The sequence below is a fragment of the Mesocricetus auratus genome, unplaced genomic scaffold (assembly GCF_017639785.1).
Source record: "Mesocricetus auratus isolate SY011 unplaced genomic scaffold, BCM_Maur_2.0 contig_10536_pilon_subseq_1756546:1784355_obj, whole genome shotgun sequence".
NCBI classification, from domain to species: domain Eukaryota; kingdom Metazoa; phylum Chordata; class Mammalia; order Rodentia; family Cricetidae; genus Mesocricetus; species Mesocricetus auratus.
Window position 1 is genome coordinate 4,561 of NW_024432005.1, and position 23,042 is coordinate 27,602.

At 38.3% G+C, this 23,042-nt stretch overlaps 1 protein-coding gene across 1 annotated transcript; it reads left to right on the forward strand.

Moving 5' to 3' along the window:
- The first annotated feature begins 3,453 nt into the window (after positions 1 to 3,453).
- Positions 3,454 to 22,224, forward strand: LOC121138287 (syntaxin-binding protein 4-like). Its single transcript, XM_040741022.1, has 7 exons — positions 3,454 to 4,608; positions 5,029 to 5,146; positions 7,135 to 7,267; positions 15,022 to 15,128; positions 15,267 to 15,486; positions 16,371 to 16,449; positions 22,046 to 22,224. Exons 2-7 carry the CDS (start codon positions 5,100 to 5,102, stop codon positions 22,222 to 22,224), a joined length of 765 nt encoding a protein of 254 aa, XP_040596956.1. The 5' UTR covers positions 3,454 to 4,608; positions 5,029 to 5,099.
- Positions 22,225 to 23,042: the final 818 nt, after the last annotated feature.

A 23,042-nucleotide genomic window follows, 5' to 3' on the forward strand; every position in this document is an offset into this window, starting at 1 on the left:
GCCATCGAAGCTCAGTGACCCTCCCGTGACCCTCCCTTCTCGAGTCCCCAGCATGGGGATTACAAGGGCTCTCAGCTATTTACACAGGTGCTGGGGATGGAACTTGGGTCTCATGCTTGGCCCACCAAATAGATTTTTAAAAGATCTTAAGTTAACAAAAGAAAGTATTTAAAGATTAACTTATAAATGTACAAGATTTAATGGGGAAATATTAAGCGAAACAAAATAGGGATGTTTTTATTGGGGGAGAAATCACTTATGTGAGAAACCAAGAAAGACAAGAACCTAAGGTCCACATGCTGCTCTCCCGGCCACAACTGGAACCCAAAGAGAGAAAGCATCTCTTCCCCCTAGCTCTTTGTAAGTCTAGTATGATTTTCTAACAAATGCCACTGCTTTTTTAAATTAGGGAATATTTGAAGTTAATATGTACATATAAAAACCCCAAACATCTAAGAAAAGTTGGTTAGACAAAATGACAAGAGGGAATTGGTTTTACAAGATGTAGGAACATATTATAAAGCCTATTAATTACATCAAATTTAGTGCATGAATAAATAAGTTAATCAAAAAAGTTAAATGAAATGACAAGAATTGATCCAAATACAAGAATTAGTCTGAAGATTGCATGTCAGATCAGAGGTGGCAAACAGCTTGTAAGTGTGATCAGACATGTGGATGATCTTCCAGGGAGAAAGTCGGGCCTGGGTCTGTCCTTGACATTCATCCTAAGATAGTTATCAAGGATTTTAAAATGTAGTCATAAAAGCTCTAAAAGAAAATCCATGAAACCGACTTACCTTGGAGTGGCAAAGGGGTTTCTAGTTCAAATTTAAATATAGAAACCACCAAAGATCAGTGAATATAGCCACGTGTATTTACATAAAAATGTCCATAACTAAAAATTAAGAGAAACACATGTATTTGCAATTTTAGTGCAAATGGAGGAATATTGAACAGGAAAAAAATGGCAAAATAAGCAGCTTTTTTTCTAAAATGGTTCTAAAAGCAAAAAGAAGGAAGCAAAAGTTTGTAGCTTCCTTACAATACAGTTTTCATTAAGATTTCAAAAAGATTTAGAAATTAATCATGACGGTGACATTCAGAATAACAGACACTATTTTGGGAAAAGTAGTTGAAATTTGTATCAGTTTCTTTACGACGTGCCTGGTAATTTCATCCTTTCTGATATATTTTATGCCTACCTATTTTACTTTTTTTGTGCTTTTGATCTGTTAAAATATCTCATTTTAGAAATTATTGAGATTATACATTACCAAGTCTTAATCAAAGATTGTATGCATGATGGGCAATTTTTTATCTGATAAGATTTCTGTTTTATTATAGTTTAATTAAGTTGTAAGAGAAGAGAGTGATCTATTAAAATAAAGCCTAATTTTCTGAAATAAATAAATCCTATAAAACAAAATGCTCTTCTGTAGTGTTCTAGTTTGTTTTTGCTGACCTGATCTTTTCTATCTTCTGACTCAGCAAACTAGATCAGCAATATATTTTCCTTGAGTGCTTATATTTTTAGTAACAGGAAAAAAGTTTTACTTCTGTGTCATTCTGTCAAAGTAGTGGGGACATATGCGTCATCCTTGTCCGTGTGACTCTGTGTATAACATTACTAGAACCTTGATTGATGAAAAGGCTTGCCAGCCTGTATGAAAGAGAGGGGCACAGAGCTGGAATGATGGCGCAGTTGGTCAGCCCCAGTGCCTACCTACAATGTCTGGTGTGATGGCATCCTTTGGCCATCCCCATGCAGAGGAGCAGGAAAGGCCAATCTCTCTGCAGATCAGTGATCTCCAGGTTCAGTGGGAGACCCTGCCTCAAAGCATAAGATGGAGAATGATTAAGGAGGACACCTGCTGTAATCTCCCCAGGCACTTGCATGCACACTCATGTGCACATATTACACAAACACACTTACACGACACATGCATAAATGAAAAAGAAGGTAAGAAACAAACATAGGAGAAGGGGGGCATACATAAAAACTAAATATTAAGCCGGGCGGTGGTGGCAGACGCCTTTAATCCCAGCACTCGGGAGGCAGAGGCAGGCGGATCTCTGTGAGTTCGAGGCTAGGCTGGACCGACAGCCTCCAAAATAATACAGAGAAACCCTGTCTCATAAAACCAAAATAAATAAATAAATAAATATTAAAGAATCTTGGACTTAGCTGGGGTGATAGCTTAGTCAGTAAAATGCCTACCATGCAAGCCAGAAGACCTGAGATTGGATCCCCAGAATCCGTGTTAAAAGCTTGTCACAGCCCCAAACTCATTTGCAAGCTAGCCTAGCTGAATTGGTCAGTTTCAGATTCACCGAGACATGCTGCCTCAAAAACAAACAAACAAACAAATACAGGAGAGAGCAGACAAGGAAAGACACCTGATATTGATCTCCAGTTAGAGGCTCCATATATCAAGTTTGGACAGATTTAGAATGAACTTGTCTACATAAGTTTATTTCATAGCATGCTAGAATAGAAAAGACTTGGGTTTTAATGCTAGAAGAAATAAGTTACACTTCGCATCTGACTTGTGATAATGGATAAATGATATAGTTTCTCTATAACTTGTGTAAAATCAGATTAACATTGCTTGCCTTGTGCGGCTCCCAGAGGAGGACATCTACAGTGGTGCCGGGCTCTATTGATGTTTCGTGACGGCTGCACACTTCTCAGCCCCCTAGTGTGCACCACTGTCAGCACACTTACACCTTCCGGTGTTTGTTTGACTGTCTCTGAGGCTAGTTTCTGCTCCTTGTTCATCTGTAACTAGGTAGTGCACTGCTCAGCATGTTTAAGTGAGTGAAATAATTTGGGCACTTAAATTTTAATACCTTGAAATAGAATTGCTTTTTAAATGCCAATTTTGGCATTACATGAAATCCAATATAGAGACTAGCATTAATGGATGCTTACATTTGGATGTGTTCCAGGGAGGGCTTGGGGACCTATGTCCTGTGAGGACAGACCACCACTAGATAGAGATCTTCATCACTTTAGTAACCAGTAGGAAGCTGCTAGGATTTTCTTTTTTCCTTCCTTCCTTTTTCCCTTCCTTCCTTCTTCCTTCTTTCCTTTCTTCCCTTTTTCCATATCACCCTTTGGGCTAGGTGTTCCTATTCCTACATTAGTATGAGGTGATGCCAAAAGGCTAAATGACTTCTGAGGACATGTCACTAGCTCATGGCAATATTGTAGTTTGAACTTGATTCTTTTTTTTGTTTGTTTGTTTTGTTTTGGAAATTTGTTTTGTTTTTTTTTAACTTGATTCTTTAACTTAACGTCTGTTACATTTTCTGTGACATAAAATAAAATAAATGCATCTGAATTTCATATAATCTGTGGCACATGGTATCAATAAACAGTGGCTGCTCCTATTTTCTATCCGAATGTCCTCTCTTGAGGCCTGAGACTGCTGTGCTACATCATTACAGCAATCTGAAAAGCCCGTGCAGACACTCTTAGAATGGAAGTCTCCTGGCTGCAGTGGCTCCAGACTCTGAGTCAGTGTCGATCAAAGCTCTTCCTTCAAGCCATCACCTCTCCTTCCCTGAAGGGTAGTACTGAGTGACTTCCTTGCCACCGGTGTTTTGCTGATAGCAGTGCAGTGGCTTGGTGGCATCATTTCTCTGGCCACTCATGACCTGGGTGTCTCCACTGTCCCGCTTGCTGCTGTAGGAGCTGGGAAGTCCAGCTATGTTGGTAAGACCCAGGGAGTATAACTCCTTGCTAAGCTTCCTACAGATTGATTGTTGGTTCTTTGTCCAGGGTCCCTTGAGTTCATATAGAGATGCTTTTATTTCTCTTGTATACAGTGGTTGGGAGAGAGGTAGGATAAACCCTTGGTTCTAGTTCTCTGACTCTGTAGTTGATTTGCAGCAAACATAAGATAAAGGAAACGTTTGGTAAGTTTCTACTATGTGTGTGCACACTGATGGACACATTACTGCTATCAAGGGGCCTGTTGTGTCAATGAAGCTGAGACTTAGTGAAGCCTGGAAACATCTGTTGGAGCCAGCGGTAATGAATGCCAAGATTCCTTCTGTAGACTCCAAAGCCCAAGTTCTAGCTGAGGAAGTAAGCATTGTGCATCAATGTGGAAAAGCACAATGCCTCTGAACCTCTTCGCTCAGTTCTTTAGTTAGGAGGATTGTACAGGATGATCCAGATAGGGTTTTCAACTTTAAATATTGGCTGTTTTCAATTAATTATGCCATGTCACAATTTTAAAAAAATGAAGCAAAACCTGCAATTTGGTTAGAAATGACACTTGGAGCGTAGAATGTATCTTCCCTCCCTCCCAGGAGTACACTTGAGGGAGAGTTAAAGGATTGCATGTAGTTTGCATTCCTCATGTTAAAGGGACGTTCCTCAGCTCTGCTTGCATTTCTCACTTGCAGGTAGTGAATCTCTGCTTGAATGTAGTGTGTTTTAATTAAGCGACTCTGTATTATTCACTGCAGAGTTATATAAGATGTTAAAGCCATGCCTTTTTTCTTTTTCATAGGAAAGTGTTAAAGAAACACATGAAGTGGAGTAATATGAGCTGGGGTCATATAGAATCTGCAAGGAGACCCTCAGGGGAATTGGTGAGATAGGAATTTCTGTTTTCTTCAGCTATATTATATAATTGTTTTTCTGACTGTGAGCTCCATAGCCTTGTGCTCACAGGAGACGCTTTCCAGTCTTGTGCATTTTTGAGCTTATTGCCCAGAGAAGGTGTAATCACTGCCAAAAACATCACTGTAGTCTTCACCTGTTCTACAGAGCATGGGTTTCCTGTATTCACAGTGATGGAGGGATATCCATCTGTCTGTATCGAGAGCTGCCTTGATGCTCCAGATGTTATCATCAATGGCCACAAGGTCATACATAGCCCATGAGAAATACATCAGTAGAAATACACTGGCATATGTTGTCTATTGCCAAGTATATATAATGTCTTTTTGTGGCATTGGAATTGCATTCGAATGGCCTATGACTTGAAAACTTATTTTCTGTTATTCCAGTCTGAAGAAAAGAAGAATATTTAGGCTCTTCAAGTTCTTCATTTACACAGCTGTGAAATCCAAGGCAAAGGATGAATATATATACATCTGCTGCAGGATCACCCAGCCTACTTGAAAAGTAATTTTAAATGTAATTTAATGTTTGGTAATGTGTACACTGTTAGGTTTTGTTTTGTTTTGTAGCTCTGTGGCCTAGGGAAGCAATACTGAGCAATGAGTAAAGTAACATGTCAAATTATTACTGGGGCTTTGGTGAGTACTAGTGAGCCTTCCGTCCCAGTGATAGTAACACCTGAGATAATCAACTTTGAAACTTGAAAGACTCTTGGCTCAGGTTTTGGTGTGTGTTCCCTTCTCTTCTCTGAGCCTGTGGAGACATAGCACCATCCTGTACCGGCTGGTCTCTTCACTGCATAGTGGCCAAGAGACAGTTTGCAGTGTTGCTTTCAGGGCAGTTCTCCAAGTATTCTAGTGCCCTAGAATTCGACCTTGCCTCTTGAGGGTACCACCAGTAACTTCTCAATAGCACCCGAAGCTTTTTAACACAGGCCTGTGGGGACAGCTACAAACCATAGTAAAATGTAAATCAATACACAGAGTAAACCCTGTATTCTCTTTTAAATTCCTTGTACAGATTATGGGGTTTTTGTTCTTTGGATTTTTTTTTATTTTAAAATCTGGTTTGGTTCTTTTGAAATTGTATCTAAGTTTAGCTTTTGCTGACTAACCATCCCCAAATGTTTTAAAGCAGCAAGCACTCCTTATTTCCTTATAGTTCTATGGGGTGGCTGAGAAATTTTGGTGGGTAATTGATGGTATAATAGTGTCTGACACCTCAGGTCAAAGGCTGGGTGACTGAATTCATTTCCTTTTGTCTGATCTCGCATCCTTCAGGAAGCTAACTTGGGCCTTGTCAAGTAGTGGCAGAATATTCCCTAGCAGGCTGCATTAAGTGTTTTACAAATTTCTGTCTTCCTCACATTTGATTTTGCTTGTATCCTGTGGATATCAAAGTAATCCAATAGACAAGGCCAAATTCAAGTAGTAAAGATAATGATGACTTTTGGAAAGACCCCTTTCCGAGTAGCATGTGGACATCAACCAAAGAAACTAGTAAATATTTTGTAAACATATAACATATCTTACAAGGGTCAAGGAAGGAAGGTCTTCTCTAATCCTTGTCCTGTCCTGTGCCCTCAGTCTTCCTATAGGTAATCATTATTATTCTTACTTCTTTTTGGTTCTCCTTTTCACATAAGCAAATGTATACATATGTAGATATACAGAAATATATAAAGATATGTATGTATGCATATATGTATGTATTTATACATTCCGTTCTCCAAAATAGTTTAAAATGAAAGGGTGTGTATGTGTGTGTGAAAACAACTAAAACAAAGGGTTCTATAAATATTAACTATATTAGCATTTTTATATTTATACTTCTTAACACAGGTCTCACTTAGTAATGTGGAAGTCTGAAGCCCACCTTTGTTTCTAACTTTGCTTAAGTTTTGTTTGACCAACATATTCAGAAATACAAGTTGGTGACATACCTTTGGGAGAATTCTTCTGACACTTCTCTTTTGGTGGCATTTCTCATGTGTAGCAGAAATTACAGCTGAAGCAAGTGCTTTGTAGCAATAAAGCTCTCTTCCTAAATTAAAAGGATAATTTATTTTTGAGATTCACATGGAAGCAAATGTGTTTTGCTGTAAGAACCTATAACCATGAAGTTGTTTACCTAATATAGTAAAACATTGATTTTAGGCCAATCTTATGAACAGCTAAAAAAGCAAATTTCAGGCCCTTTTAAATAAATCCATGAATTCACTTAAGTAACATTTAAAAACTGCTTTTCTTATACTCCTAAAAAATTGGCATGTTGCTCTCACTAATTGTTTATGGTTTATGTAATAATGATTTAAAATACTGATAAAAATTCATTTGACTTCTTTTCTATGATCCTCTTAAATGTTCTTGCTAGTAGACATAAACTATTTTGGGTTATATAGATCTGAAAATTTGATCTACCAGATAGCTGACAGAAACCTCTGTTTACAAATGTCTTGCCTAACCTGTGAGTGCTAATGTATTTTATCCTAGGGATCCTGCCTTCCGAGTGATTACAGTTACTAAGGAAACAGGCCTAGGTTTAAAGATCCTAGGCGGAATTAACAGAAATGAAGGACCGTTGGTATATATTCAGGAAGTCATTCCTGGAGGCGACTGTTACAAGGTAAACATAAAATAAACAATAATGACAAAAAACCACCAGTGCTAAGATTTGTTTTTTTCCTTCAGTAAATTGTTTTTATATGAGTTGATTGTTCTCAATGAAATATACAAGGGGGACCATTATCATTCAAGGGCTTTTCCCTAGCATATAAATAAATTCTCCAAGTATGTAAATAATATGTCAGACTCTAACTAAAAGTTATACATTGCTTAGTGACATGCTGTTGCACTAATTCTCATTGACTAACTAGTTGATCTTTTATTTTTGTCCACAAGCGACTAGAGTTAGCATTGGAGGGAGAAACTAGATTAGAATTAAGAGCAGACAGTGTCTAACCTGTTTCCTTAATCTCATCCTTGGTATACAAAGTATGTGATAGAACACCCATTTCTTTTTCTGGTGGCTAAGAAACTCAGGGCCAAATTTTAAGCAAAACTGCAGCAACTTAATTAACAAACCTGCTATGCTGCTGCCATTGTCACCTCTTTGAGGTTTTATTTATGTCAATGTATATATCTTATAAAGGATCTTCCAAGTTTATTCTTTTGGGCTTTTGTTAAATACTTACAGTTTGCCCTTCTCCCACTGCAGACACTCACAGAGCAAACAGTTGGTCTTTTCAATCGTATTTACTTCCTCAGGAAGGAAAAACATCACTTTCGCCAAAACCATGTAAAGATTGATCTGTTTCAGGTTTGTTTATTTCACAAGGCATCTGTGCTGGCTCGTTTTAAGTCAACCTGACACAAACAACTAGAGTAATCTGAGAGGAGAAAAAGTCCGTTGAGAAATTGCCCCCCATAGCTCAGGGTGTAGGAAAGCTAGGGTATTTTCTTGATTAGTGATTGATACATGAAGGTCCAGCCCGTCACGGGTGGGGACACCCTTGGCCTAGTGGTTCTGGGTGCCATAGGAACGCAGGCTGAGCAAGCCATAAGGAGCCAGCCAGGTTAAAAGTACTCCTCCATGGCTTCTGCATCAGTTTCTGCCTCCAGGTTCCTTCTCTGCTTGAGTTCCTACCCTGACTTTCCTCAGTGACGGGCTGTTATCTGGGAGTGTAAGTGAAATAAATTCTTTCCTTTCCTTCCCGGGTTGCTTTTGGGCATGGTGTTTGATCACAATAATAGAAACACTGAGTGTCTTTCCAATATATTTCTAAGTTGTAAGTTATTACCAGTTTAAGGTATTATAATGATAAACATTTTAGCTATCCAAATTAAATCCTTAGCCAAATAACACAGTTTAATGTTAAAGTTAAACAAACTCAAGCCCCCTCCCCCCGATAATTTTTTGGTAAGAATAAAGAGATTCACTCTCACTTCAGTTTTGAAGCTTAGAGATGTGAGTGGGGAGAATAGGAGACGGGAGGCACTTAGTGTAGTTTAAGTTGTTTGCTTGCTTACCTGTTAGAGACAGAGACTTTCTTTTAGACCTGGCTGACCTGGACCTCACTGCACAGCCCTCCAACTCATACCAATCCCCTGAACTCAGCCCCTCAAATGTTCATTTTAAAGGCCATCATATTAAAGGTGCCTGATAAATAATACAAATTTGCTTTTAAAACAAGTAATAATTATTCCCTAATCCATAAATATTTTAAATTAGAGTAGTAAATTGAAGACAGTAATTTTAAATGACTTTTTAACTGTTAAGCCACAGCAGATTAAGATATTATGTTCATGATATATGTCTGTTCTTATTGGTTGAAGTGTGCTGAAAGACAAAACTTTCTAATGGACCGTTTTCTTCATTTACCACTAGAGTGCAGCATGAAGTTATTAATGTTCAGGATATGTGCAAAAGAAGAAAACCAATTAGAAAAAAAAGTGTAGAAGAATAAGTAATTCTCTGGTCCTTATATTTATTTTTTTTAAATATTTCCTTAAGCCAGAAAGCCATAGGCAAATATAAAAGAGATGCACTTTCACTGTAAAAATAATTTTTTTGATACTGTGCTTCTAGTGACCCTGATTCTGTTTTAAGAAAGCATCCTATCACTCTTGGCAGTCTTTTATTTTTGAGACATGTTCTCACTAAGTTGCCCAGGCTGGCCTTGAACTCACTCTAGAATCCAAGTAGAACCCTTCTCTAAGCTTCCTGAGTAGTTGCTATTACAGATTTGACCCACCAGAACTAACATAGAATACAGCTTTAATCTGTACAGAATTTGCACATGGTGTACAAGTACATATTCATAGAAATATAGGCTGCAAACTTCTCCTTACTAGAAGGCCAGATTGATCATTGTTAATTATTCTCTGAATTTCAGTTTCATGTGTGCTTCAAGTTGGCTACAATTTTTAAAAAACTGATTGGGGGCAAGGCATACGTACATGTACCTGTTTTCTGCTTTTCAGTTTGTCATATGTGTGCAGTACCTATAGATACCAAAAGAGGGCATCAGATCTTCTGATGTAGAATTTGGATAGCTCTAAGAACTATAGGCAGCCTGCACCCTGAGAACAAACACACCGGTTTCTGAATAAGGAGATAAGAGGATCTGAAAGCCCCTTCAGCCCACTTAGCTAGTCCCGGGCAGTCTAGAGTCCTCAGAGACTATTCCTAAACCTGTTGACCTCAGCACTCCTTCCATCTTCATACTCAACTTTCTAATTTCCTGATGAAAATCTCCACTTAGCTCTCCTAGAGGTATCTCATAATTAGTATTTCTGAGGCACAATGGCACAATCTATGATATTTACCTCATACTGTCTTCTCATTTCTTCCCAAATAATAGCCTCTTCACAATCACTTTTCAAAGCTCTTTCCCAATCATTTCCTTCTTCCCATATCATAACAGCCATATTCCAATTTATTTTAGTACATACTGTTGACCTTTTTACTGTCTCTTGAGCCCATTAGTCATTCTCTCTGTCTCTCTCTGTCTGTCTCTCTCTGTGTGTGTATGTGTGTGTGTCTGTCTCTCTGTCTCTCTCTCTCTGTCTTTGTCTCTCTGTGTGTGTGGGGAGAGTGTCTGTGTGCATGTTTGTGGTATGTGTGTACAAGTGTATGTGTATGTTGGTAAAGGTATATGTATGTGTACATGAAAATGGGGTCAGAAGTCAATGCTAATGTCTTTATCACTCTCTACCTTAATGTTTGAGACAGGGTCTCTTAGTGATGCCAGAGCTGGTTAATTAAGCTAGACTGGCTGGCAAGTTGGCTCTGAGCTTCCGCCTCTCTCTTCCTTCCCAGCACTGGAATTGCTTGATTTTTTTATGTGGGTGTTGGGGTCTATACTAGGCTTCTGCTTGCACAGCACACAGTGTTTGAGTCATCTCTCTGAGCTCTCAGGCTTTAGCCTGTCATTGCTTTTCACTGGCACACATCAGCTTTGCCTGTTCTTAGTGCACCATGCCTGTTTCCTCTCCCACCGAGCTACCTTAACTACTATTAGTAACCTACAGGCCTCTGGTGGATCCCCTTCTGCCTTCTGCATTCCCTGTTTCTGAGAGGCTAACCTTCCTTATCTCCGTGTAAGTATATTGTTCCGTTAAGCTGGGAACAGCACCTCCTTCCCGTTCTACTATTCCAGGTGTCAGTTTAAAGAACACTTGGCAGAGGACTTATTTCCTGTCCTCCAGTGCAACGGCAGATAAGGACAGGTTTTATTGTTCCTGTGTCCGTGGCTAGGTCTTGTTCCCATGTTTCCTGTCATGTCACCTAGCTCAGTTTGTAATGGAACACCAGTGTCTCTGATTATTTTAACTAGGCTGAACCACTAGTCACTATTCCTCCTAAAGGCAAGGATTCCATCTGATTCCTTTACAGTTATTTCCTTAGTGGTAATCACTTAGAAATTAATGAATGGATGTTGCCATAATCATTCTGTCACCTGTCTGTTTACCATTCCACTGCTGTCAACTTCACTCCTGACCAAGATATATCTCCTTCTTAGCTCATTGTGTCAGATGATGGGTAATTTTTTGAAGTTTTCCAATGTTTTCTTTCATTTATAATAACATAAAGAGGAAAGCTTCTGCAAATATGAAGTAACATTTCATATTTCATTTAGCTGATCCTAAGTGTTTAAAATATATATATAAGCTCTGTATAATATACATGTATGTGGCTATGCACTATACCTGTTTGCCTATAAAGGTGCATTCCTCTCCTAGCTCTGAAATTGGAATGCCCCTCACAAACCATGCCATGGTGTACTTGGCAGTATTCTTCCTCACTATATAAAGAAATAGGATCTCTTGCAGTGATTGTGAGACTGGATAAACTGAAGAATTTTTGTCAAGCTTGTAAGTAAAGACAAAGGTCCCATTGACATAGGTGTCCACAGCTAGTCATGGCTCACAAAGCATGGAAGGCAGTATTTCAGTTCCGGAGGAAGCTATGCTAAGCACATTGCTGAACTATAATCGAAGCATTTGGATGCACAGGACAGTAAGGCTTCGGGAAGATGGAAACCAGTCCCATTGTGAACACTGAGGAAGCAGCAAAGGATCACACGGTTCACTTTGCAGCACAACTCTCCCCTTTACCGTTATTGTTCCCATTGTCTCATAACCGCCTTAACTTCCTCAAGGTAGTTCCTGGGCCTCCTTAACGTATTGTTGACTTACTAGATTCCTTTGCACTGTGCTAGGGAACCAAACACGGTAGCATGATGGGGCCAACCAAAGGAATAGTGTGACTCGTCTGAGAGGTAGCTATCTCAATATTAATGTGATCTAATTTGCAAAAGTGTGAAAGTAAATGTAAGTAAGGACAGTATGAAGTAAGTGCTAAGACACAGGTAAGTGAATGTGGGTTTTGTTCAGGCAAGACAGTGTTTGGGCCCGCCTGTGACGTGAGAGGGTTTGTCCTTTAGAGAAATGGGAGTGGATGGTAGGTAGCATTCTTGAGAAAAGTGGCCATGCGTAAAGTCACTGAAGTGTAAAGATGACAGCTGGTGTGAGGAACATTCTCTGAAAACAGGATGAGGAATTTTTATGCTAAGATAGAAGGTGTGTGGTGAAGCTAGAGAAAGATAGTTGTAGTTAATTTTCCAGCAGGCTTGGAAAGTTGAGGATTTTCACATTTTCCTAGCTGTGGGCTCTATCTCAAGAGCAGTATAACTGAGCTTCTCCAGAAGATGTAACAGTAAATGTGAGACTGACTCAGCTTACCTTACTTACCACCTGCATCAAGTTTTGCATGCATTCTTTGATTTTTACACTAAGTTCATATTATTGATACTTACACCAACTTTTTTGCTAGGAAAATGGAGTCTCAGACATTACGCAACTTTCTTATGTGTACGGTAGTAACTAGAGTTAAAAGAAGGCTACATCTAGTTTGTAGCTTGGGAAAGGAATTCAAAGACTCACAGAAGCAACATTTCCTTACTGAGTAATTAGTTCCATCAGAACTGGCCTCAATAGATGGTTTCTGATAATGCCATAAGATGTTATTTGAAAACTTTATGATATAATCCTAATTGAAATGAACAGTGATGGTAGTTTACAACACAACTTATATGCCCAGGATCACTTTATTATTTTGACAGGTACATTACTGTCAAATGAAAGAGTGTTCAAACTGAAGTTCAACATTTAGACTTGCCTGGTGTTTAGCCAAACATATGTTGCAGCTGCTCTGTAACCTGTGACTGGAAGAGGCCTCGGCAATTCCTCGAGTCATGTCTGCACATATATTGTATATTAATCCATCTGGGGCAGAATTCACCCGCTTAGGATGTCAGACTCACAAACCTGGCTTTGTTTTCACTCGCATGCTCTGACTTTTAAACAGATTCAGAAATTTGTATGATCAGCTAATATCTTATTCTAAGAGGCAAAGAAAAACACTCACTGCTGCAAATACATGTTCAAAAGTAAAAATTAGTATACACACTAGAAACCTGTGGCCAGAGGCCTTCTCTCCTCCTCTTAAAACACTGCAAAATATTCCTGTGACACACACAGGTCATGGGAACTGTGTGGCTTGAGCGGAGAGTGAGGGAGACTGCAGGTCAGTCCAAGGCCTTTTGCCCATCTGGACTTTTGTAGCCTTTGGTCTGTATCCTGGCAGTGATTCTCTGTAACAGGCATTAATACAGGCCTTAGCGCCAGCTGGCTGGAGTTTGGTTCCTGGTTCCTGGTGAGAGGATGTGCTCTCGCATCCCTTTTCCTCATTGTCCTCTGCTACTAATTGCAGAGCTCACATTCAAATTCCCATCTGTCTGAATGCCAGCTTCCATCCCGTTCCCTCTCAGGTGGGCTCATGCTGGCATGTTGACCCGCTTGATCATTTTAGTATAAGGCTTGTGCAGAGAGCCACAACAGCTGTGAGTTCATAATGGCAGTGGTCTCATGTTCGGTAGACCCTGCTTCACTCCAGTTTCTCTCTGACCTCTTAGAATATTTCTGCCTCAACTTCAGCATTGTCCCTGAGATGTACAGGAGGGGAGTACAGGTGTCCCATTTGTGGCCGAGCACTCCACTGGCTCCTGTTAGATTTTACGTCAAGTATCTTGAATTTGTAGAGATTGTCTCAAAACTATCAAAGTCAAAACTAAACTTTTAAACCTTGTGTGTTAGTCAGCCTTCTGTGACTACACTAGACCCCTCAGTTGGTCAACTGATGGTCCGTTTGGATTCACACTCTTATATGTTTTAGTCCTTGATTGATTGGCCCGTTGCTTTTGGCATAAGGCAACATATTCGGCAGGATGTGACAGCATGAAAATGCTCGTCTAGTGTCCAAGAAACCAAAGAGAAGGAGCCAGGGTCCCGTAGTCCTCCTTTTGGGATTGTCCTCAGTTCTTCCAGTGCCTCCTACTCGCCCCACCTCCTGAAGTCTCCACTGTTTCCAGTAATGCCAAGTGGGAACCAAGCTTCCAGCACACAAGGCTTTGGAGGATACTCAGAATTTGATCCTTTGTTTTTTCCGTAGTGCTGGAGAAAATATTTTCTGTGTTTATACTAATGAGAAAAGAGAGCTACCTTAGAGTCTGTAAAAGAACAGAACTTTCCTTCTCAGTTAAATTAAGGGGGGGGCAGACAAACAAAAGTGACTGAGATCCTGGCCCAGCAATCTTGTAATTGATAATGCTGGGTCTTATGCACTTGGGATGGTTATGTACAGGGCCAGAGCTTAACAAAGACAGCCAGTTAAATCAGCATGGCATGACTATGAAGCTGTATGCACAGCCTAGTAGATCTGGCCAAAGAAGGGCCAGCAAGTCTAGTAAGGAAGATAGTTGATTATTAACTGAGATTTGGATAGGACCAATATAACTAGGTTCCTTAACCTCATTAAAAAAATCAGTGTGCATATTTGTGCTTGTGTGTACACATTGTATGTATGTGTGAATATGCATGTGTGTTTGTATTGTGTACATGTATGTGTGTGTGAATGTACATTAATGTTAGTATTGTGTGCATATATGTGTGTGAATCTATATACATGTTTGTGTGTGAATGTATGTGTGTGCATTACATGTATGTGTATGTGAATATATTTGCATGTTTGTATTGTGTGCATGTATATATATGTATATATGTATGTGTATGTGCATTACATGTATGTGTGTGTAGGTACATTCTGCGTGTGCATGTATCTTCATATTCCATTAACCCAAGGAAAGATAGAAGAATATTCATTCACTAGGGTGGATGCATCTGCTATCCTGAAATATTCAATGTGAAGTGAGTGCTTGGCTTGCCCAAAAAAAAAAAACCTAATTACTTTTATTATGTTAATTTTATTAAAACTACCTTATTCTTTTTTATAATTTTCTCTTTGACTTTTCTTTTTAGGATGGGCGTTTGAAGCCAGGAGATCAACTTGTCTCAGTAAACAAGGAATCTATGATTGGTGTATCATTTGAAGAAGCAAAAAACATAATCACCAGAGCCAAGTTGAGGTAATAATTCCATCCATATGATAGGATGAGTCATTTAACATATATAGCTAAAGGTTTTTACTCTGCTAGAAACACTGTCTTTGAATTTACTTGATTGCATTTGTTGCATATTCACAAAATCATTTATTTTCATCATAGGTCAGAATGTCCTTGGGAGATAGCATTTATCAGACAAAAGTCTTACAGTGGCCATCCAGGAAATATTTGCTGTCCATCCCCATTACAAGCTTCAGAAGACTGTGAGCCTCAAACCTCAGCATTTAACCCTTTTCCCCCTCCCCCTGAAACACTAGTTCCGAAGACTTCATCCACGCCCAAGACTCAGGACTCTGTTTTACCTTCTTTTAAAGCAGCTCAGGTAATATTAAACTCCAGTTAAATATTCAGTTCATAAATCCCTTATGTTTTGCTCTAATGTTGGTTAAGTCAATATAGAATTGTAGTTTCACTAATAATACTTATTAGTTAGTATTTCCTTGAACGACTTTTTTCCTTTTTATATTTTTATGATGTACAATGCAAATTTTCAAGCCAATGTATCTTTTCTTTAAAAACTTAATTAGAAAACATCAATATACAACTAGACATTATTCCTACCTCATGGAAGATATGAACTCTGTGTGTGTGTGTGTGTGTGTGTGTGTGTGTGTGTGTGTGTGTAGTTCTTTATTTCTTCCTTATGTCCTAAGGCAAATCCTGACCATCCAATCTATAGAGTGTTCCCTTCACCCTCGCATGTGTGTGAAATAGTTCACCTTACTTATTTAATTTCTAAAAAGTAGGGAATTTATACATCCAAGTTAATGTAATTTCTTTCAATCTGCTATGTTATGCTATTAAATCACAATTCTAGAGTGGACTCTAGATTCTTTAAATTTGTGGTAGGAGTGAAATAAAACAAGAAACAGGTAGACTGTTAGTCAACAGGATAAGTTCCTTAAGGGCAAGGTCCATTCAAGGTGTATGGTGACCAGAGAGACTGTTTCCTGTCAGCTCTTAGATGATATCTTCTAAAAGGCAAGGGACATGGCCTTCTGTTCTGTTAGAGCCGAAACCGTTATTACTTTCAACTCTGAAATGCTTTCTTTGAAGATGAATATACCAAATATTGGAGCTTCATACTTTTTGAAATATTGCTTTGATCTCTTTAAACATTCTATTTATGTTAACATGAGCATATCTAGTTTGGTCTTTGACCTACTTTGGAAAATGACACATCATCTCCCTCATTTTCTTTCACAGACAAAACCTAGATACAGTAAAACAGAACATACTCCAATTACTTCTTTGGAAAACAGCCCAACAGATACATCTAATTCAGGTATATTCATATTTAGTTCCTAATATTTTTTTCTTCAATTAGTCTTTCTTAATAATGAATTCATAATATGACTTTCAATAGACTTTAAAGAAGGATGTTATGGCTTTTTTTTCCTTCAGTGTATAAACGAGCAAAATGAATATATTGTTTGCTGCTTTCTGTTAAATTTTGACTTTTTCTGGGAATTTATTTGAACATGGAGTTGAAATTTTAAGCAGTGTGTTATAATAAATGTATGTGAAGCTGTAATGGTTAAATTATAATCAAGTAACGAAAGGCTTCTACAGCCAACATGCAATTTGTTTTAAGCAGTGTGTTATAATAAATGTATGTGAAGCTGTAATGGTTAAATTATAATCAAGTAACGAAAGGCTTCTACAGCCAACATGCAATTTGTTGCCCCTTTACTCGAGTGCTCATGAGACACTCCACTGCACCTTTGAAAACACAGTAAGTACAGAGGGCATAGAATGGAAGAAAAGTGTTTGTTTGCTTGCTTTTTGTCTTGGAAGATATTTTATGAATGTAAATTGGAAAGTACAGCCATACTGACTTTCATATTGTTTTGATTTGAAGTACCCTAAAATGGCTTGGTGATTTGTTTTTAAATAAAATAGAAAATGATTTTTTAATCAAACCATAAAGTTCTTATTGTCTCAAATATCAAGAAAAAATAATTCCTCCACTAAAATTATCTCTAAAAGTTAGAGAAGACAATTTAGAAACTATATTTAATATAACTAAAAGGCTAACTACATAGTGCTGAATTATAATTCAAAGTGAAGCCCACATATATTAATTTTTAATGTCATTATTTTTGGTAAGAATTACAAAATAGTGAGAACTAGTCTAGGTTAAGTAGCTGCTAGGACATAGACAAATAGTATACTTTAGTAGAAGAGTATATGCTTACCAGGCATAAATGTCCGTATTCAGTCCCCAGCACAAGGAAAGAAAGGAAGGAAAGAAGGAAGGAAGGAAGGAAGGAAGGAAGGAAGGAAGGAAGGAAGGAAAGACAAAAGGAAAGAAGGAAACAGCCCCCATCAGATAGACCTCATGGGAATTTATACTCCATCATATATTTCCTCTGATTGGGGGAAGTATTTTCTGATGGGTTAGTAATCTTTAGCCAAAATTATATACCTTTTAATTACTGAGGTTTAGTGATTCTTGGAAATACTATTAATTAGTATTCCTTTCACGTAATTAACATCCAGTCTCTTGATAGACTGTTTGTATTTTAAATTGAGAATTCACATGGAAAGAAGATAGATGAATGAAACGGATGATCCAGGATTCGGGGTCAATCAGAGTTGCTCCATGTTCAAAGTCAGGGTCCTTTGTGCCTTGATTATATTCTAAAGCATTAATTATGCAAAATATGTGTAGTAAATTTCCAGATTTTAAAGTAACCAAACTAATTAGTCCCTTTAGCCATTTATTTAGTGTACATTTGCTAAATGCTACCTAGTTAGTAATGAACACAGCACAGCAGGAATTCCAGAGAGATCTAGGATCGTTCTGTGAGTTACTTAATATTTCTGTAAAATAAATGATTAGGTTAACATCCTCATTGCTCAGATCAGAAATCATTCAAGAATGTATGTATTTCTTCAGAGATTTGCACATGCATATGGATTTTATACTGTACACAAATAAAGTAAAGACATGTACAGAGTAGACTAAGTAGAGAGTGAACGAGAAGCTCCAGGGTATAATCGATGGAAATAAACAATGATATGCATGTTGTACAGGAAAACACAGGAGCAGCATGGGAGGTCCGAATCCTTAGCTCCCATGACCCTGAGACAGTTGCTCAGTGGTATTTTTAATCATTAATCATATTGCAGAAATGTAAGCTAGCATGTAGTTCAGATGACTTTCTAGAGCCAGAGCATGGTTTTAGAGCAGAAGTGAGGACTTCTTACAGGTGAGCCAATTTTATGTCCTTCCTTCAACCTCCAAAACTGGGATACAGCAAAAGACCCATTGTAATATGTAAAAAACAAGAAACTTCACCTCCTCAAAATTCAAACATCATCTAAGTTGTGAAGGAAGCAGGTAGAAGGCCATCCTTGTTTAAAGAGATGCCAAGAGCAAGAGCACAGAGCTCAGATAAGTGAGTGCAAGAGACCCTAAGAATCAGGTCTAATGAGAGCACAGATCTTGCAATGGTAAGTAAAGTGATATTTGTACCAATGACTATAAGAAAATATGCTTGATTTTGGAATAGGAAAGTAGCTATTCAGAAATATTTATAAAATTAAAATATTAACACAGAATATTTTTCTAGAATACGAATAGCATTAACTCAGATCCTCATTTTTATTTCTACATAAATGTAGGCGAGATTTACTAGATGGTGTTTGACACAGAACAGGGAGGGGAAATCCTCAAAATTGTCTCCAGGTAGCTTGTACATGTTATGGTTTCTCTGGTGTAAGTACATCAACATAGATTTCCCATATTAGATCCTTAAGTATCACCTTCTAGACTCCTTTAGTCAGTGGGTATTCACATCTGTTCACTTTCTCATTAGTGGACCAAATACCTGACAAAGAAATCAAGATTATTTGGGCTCACAGTTTCAGAGGGAACAGTCAGTGCATTATGGTGGGAAAGGCGTGGCTAAGGCCATGTGGCTGTGGGAGCATGTGGCAAAGCTTCCCACACGTTTACCCTGTCAGGCTGCAGAGAAGGCTGAAGTCAGAAGTGAGTATAAACCATCAAAGATGTGCACAGCCTGCCAGACTCCCCTCTACAAGCTAGGTCCCCATACATAAACGTCCCTAACTCAGTAACATCCCTAAGTAATAACAACAGCTAAGGACCAAGTACTCAACCTATGAGCCCACAGGGATATTCCACATTCCAACCATTGCAGTACTTATTTTAAAAATGTAAGCAAGTTTTGATAATTAACCTCAACAAAAATAAACAGAAGATGGCTCTTCTCTCTTTCCATCTCAGAGATATTTACAAGTATAAAATTAGTTAGAATATTTAAGATCAGTATTATACATGAATATAATTTAAGATTATCTGTCCATTATATCTATTAGTCTGAGAATTCAGAATTGTTTATTATGGCAGTAAGTTCAATGATATGCAAGTTTACGAGTGAACTGCAAATAAACTGAAGCTATTTCTAGGGGAAAAAGAAACTGTTATTAGGTTAGCAGTGTGACAAGACTTAATTCCTTTGCACTCAGTCTTTCAAAGCTCGAATGATGGGGAAAATGTATCTTCTAAGGCTTTGTGTAACATAAAAAATTAATTTTACAGTGTTCATCATACTCTTACAAAGCATTTCCTTTCTTCTCATCCTAAAAAGAACAGAAATAGAGGATCCACAGAGAGGAACAAATGGGAGGTTGAGGCTTGAGGCAGAGTCAGAAAGAGAGGGAGGGAGGGAGGGAAGGAAAAAACAGAGAGAAAGGGGGGGGAAGAGTTATTGGCAATTGAGATATGTGAGGGACTTTATGGTTTAAACAACTCTGAATTGTCAACACTAGCTGGCGTTGTGCACGTGCCTCTTTAAGAATTAACCTGGAAGTCTGTATGTAGAGGAAGGTAGGCTGAAGAAACCAAGCTTTTGCCAAGGCACAGTGCTTGCTTGCTATTAAACCAAGGGTTGAGATAGTTTTATATCGTCTCTTCTTTCCTCTTCAAACAACATCTCTTTTTCAGTTTTTGTAGTTACCTCCATGACCTGATTGATTTTCGCCTTTATAGTCCTTGTCAAATACCACTTTGAGTCTTTCTACTTTGATGAAAATTTGATGATGAAAAAACATGGACTCAGAGCAATACTGGTTTGTGGGGTCACTAGAGATGAAAATTGTAGTGTTGTCATGGTCTGGACGTGCAGCCTGGGCCAATTTCTTTACCTTGTCAGGCCCTGGTTTGGGAGTGAGAATAACACCTATGTCATTGTGGTTATGATGAAGATTAATGAACTCAAGTCTAATTCATTCACTATCTGCCTAGAGGAAGAACAGAGCTAACTTGTTATTTCCACCTTTTGCCATATCAGATTTTTATGCTTAGCTGTAGGAAAACAGTAAACTTGTGTCCCTTGGTATATGGGGCTGTCGTGTGTGTCCCCTTCTCTCTCCTCTGCCCATTCCTTTCATCTACTCAGTGACACTTTCACACACTTAAACTTGAACTGACTCTCATTCAAGGCCAGCTAGTCTTGGTCTGAAACCGACGGGTTAGCTTTAGTTTACCTGATGTTAGTGACCTGTAATTGTAGGTCAGGCACCAACTGAAAAACAGGTCTCAAGATGCAGCCTTAAAGTTGAGAAATAGAGTTTCCTTACCTCTCTGTGCTCTTCCATTCCATTTCAGCCCATGCCAATCTTTTCTGCCACACTGTAAGCTTGCTACCGAGTTTCTCTTAAAAATAGGGATTTAATATTTTTTAACCTCATGGCCAACAATTAGATGTCATAATAACAAGAGTCTTTCTTGCTGTTACCAGAACTGTAAAATTTTGTCACACTAAAATCAACCCTTCTAGAGGTTTAATTCCATTTGGAGCTAAAAGTCAGTGACAATTTTTTTATATATATACTCTTAACACCTATAAGCTATATTAAAGATTTTGCATAGAATGTTGAGGATGTGTTAAAGGTTTAGAGGAAGACTCTTTATTTTCATATGTGCTTCTTATGTTCTTAAGAAAGAGAATGCAAATCATTCTGTACTTAGAGACAGATGCTCTGAGAAATTAAAAAAATTAAACACTGCATAAAGATGTGACATTTCAAAAAGTTTTTCTCTTCCTCTTGTTTCTATGTAGAACTAGTAAAATACCATTTAAGAGTGTATTTAGAACAGTGACAACTTAGATAGGAAGGATTGACATAAATTGTTGAAATTTGTCTTTCAAACGGTGGCATATTAAATCGTTTCTTAAGGGCTGGCCTCTGGTGGCACCTAATTTCCCATTCCTGCAAACAGAAAGAAGCATATCTGCATAATTAAGCTACATTGAAAACATACAGGAAAATGGATGAGGAGAGTATTTCCTAACTCTTAAAGGTCCACTTTTCCTGCTAGAAACATAGTCCTTGTGTAAAATGGAAGGGGAAGGGATTTTAGCTCAGAAAGTTGCATGCCCACATCATCCTTCTGCGCATAAATGTTAGAAGTTGCACTGAGTTTTTCTAGACTACTTCCACAGTTCTTGTAGTGGTGCTGTCTTTTCTAGCCAAGGAAATAGCATGGTCTTTCTGACTCTAATATTATTTCACCTGCTTGAACATGGAGGCTTTTACACTACAGTTACTAGGGCTTTGTGGTGAGCACCATAATGATTAGGTGCCCATCTTTTAGGCTAACATTTCCATAAAGTCCATAATGCATAATTTACTATGCTGTATATTATATTTCTTAGCGCTCAAGTAAAGCTGATTTATATGATGCATCTTAGACTTACAGGGGGAAAAATTCATAAAAACAAAAGTAAGACCTGCCAACTGTTTAACCAGAATTATTTTGAACAGCAGGAGCCCAGAACACAGCTTGTCAAATGAAAAGTTCTATTCCAATTAGATCTCCAATTAATGTGCACCCTGTTGTCTCCTAGATATTGCTCCTGCCTGGACTGATGATGATTCTGGACCACAAGGAAAGAAGATTTCCCTAAATCCTTCTGTTCGCCTGAAGACAGAGAAACTGGAAATGGTAAATCCCTTAAAATTATATTTTCTTCACAAGGCAGCAGGAAAGAGCTGCCTCGTTCTTGGAGAGGAGAATGTTTCTTGAAGCAGCTCATCTAATTAAGTGAGTGACAGTTTGTGTTTCAATTATTTAATAGCATTTAAATTTGGAAGTTCATAGTAGTTCACTAGAGTAAAATACAAATAAAACCTTTGACCACTAAACTGACATGCATATAAGTTCCTTTCTCTTTGGCTAGGGTGATAGCTTATTGGTTAAAGTGCTTGCCATGTAAACATCTGAGTTCAGGCCCCAGAACTCACATTTTAAAAAGCTAGTCTCATGGGAAAGCACAGATAGGCAGGTCTCTGGAGTCCACTGGCCAATTAATTGTATTGGTTGGCTTTTATGGCGACTTGACATAGCTGAAGTCATCTGGGAAGGAAGATTCTCACTTGAAAACAAACAAAACACAAATGCCTTCCTCAGGTTGTCTAGTAGGCAAGTTTTTAGAGCATTTTCTTGATTCATGGTTGATGTGAGAGGGTCCAGCCTACTGTGGGTACTGCCAACCCTCAGCAGTTGGTCCTGGGTTCTATAAGAAAGCAGGCTGAGCAAGCCAGTAAGAACTGCTCCTTGGTCTCTGCTTCAGTTCCGCTTCCAAGTTCCTGCCTAGAGTTCTTGCCCTGACTCTCCTCCATGATAGTGTTTGACCTGAGAATTGTAAGTTGAAATAAATTCTGTCTTCCCAGAGATGCTTTTGGTCATGATGTTTACCATAGAAATAGGACCCCCACTAAAATACCAGCTTAGTGTATTTGGCAAGCTCCAAACCAATGAGATACCCTGTCTCAAAAAAACAAGGTGGAAAGTAACTGAGGAATAACAACCAATATTGTCTTCCGGTGTCCGTGCAGAGATGT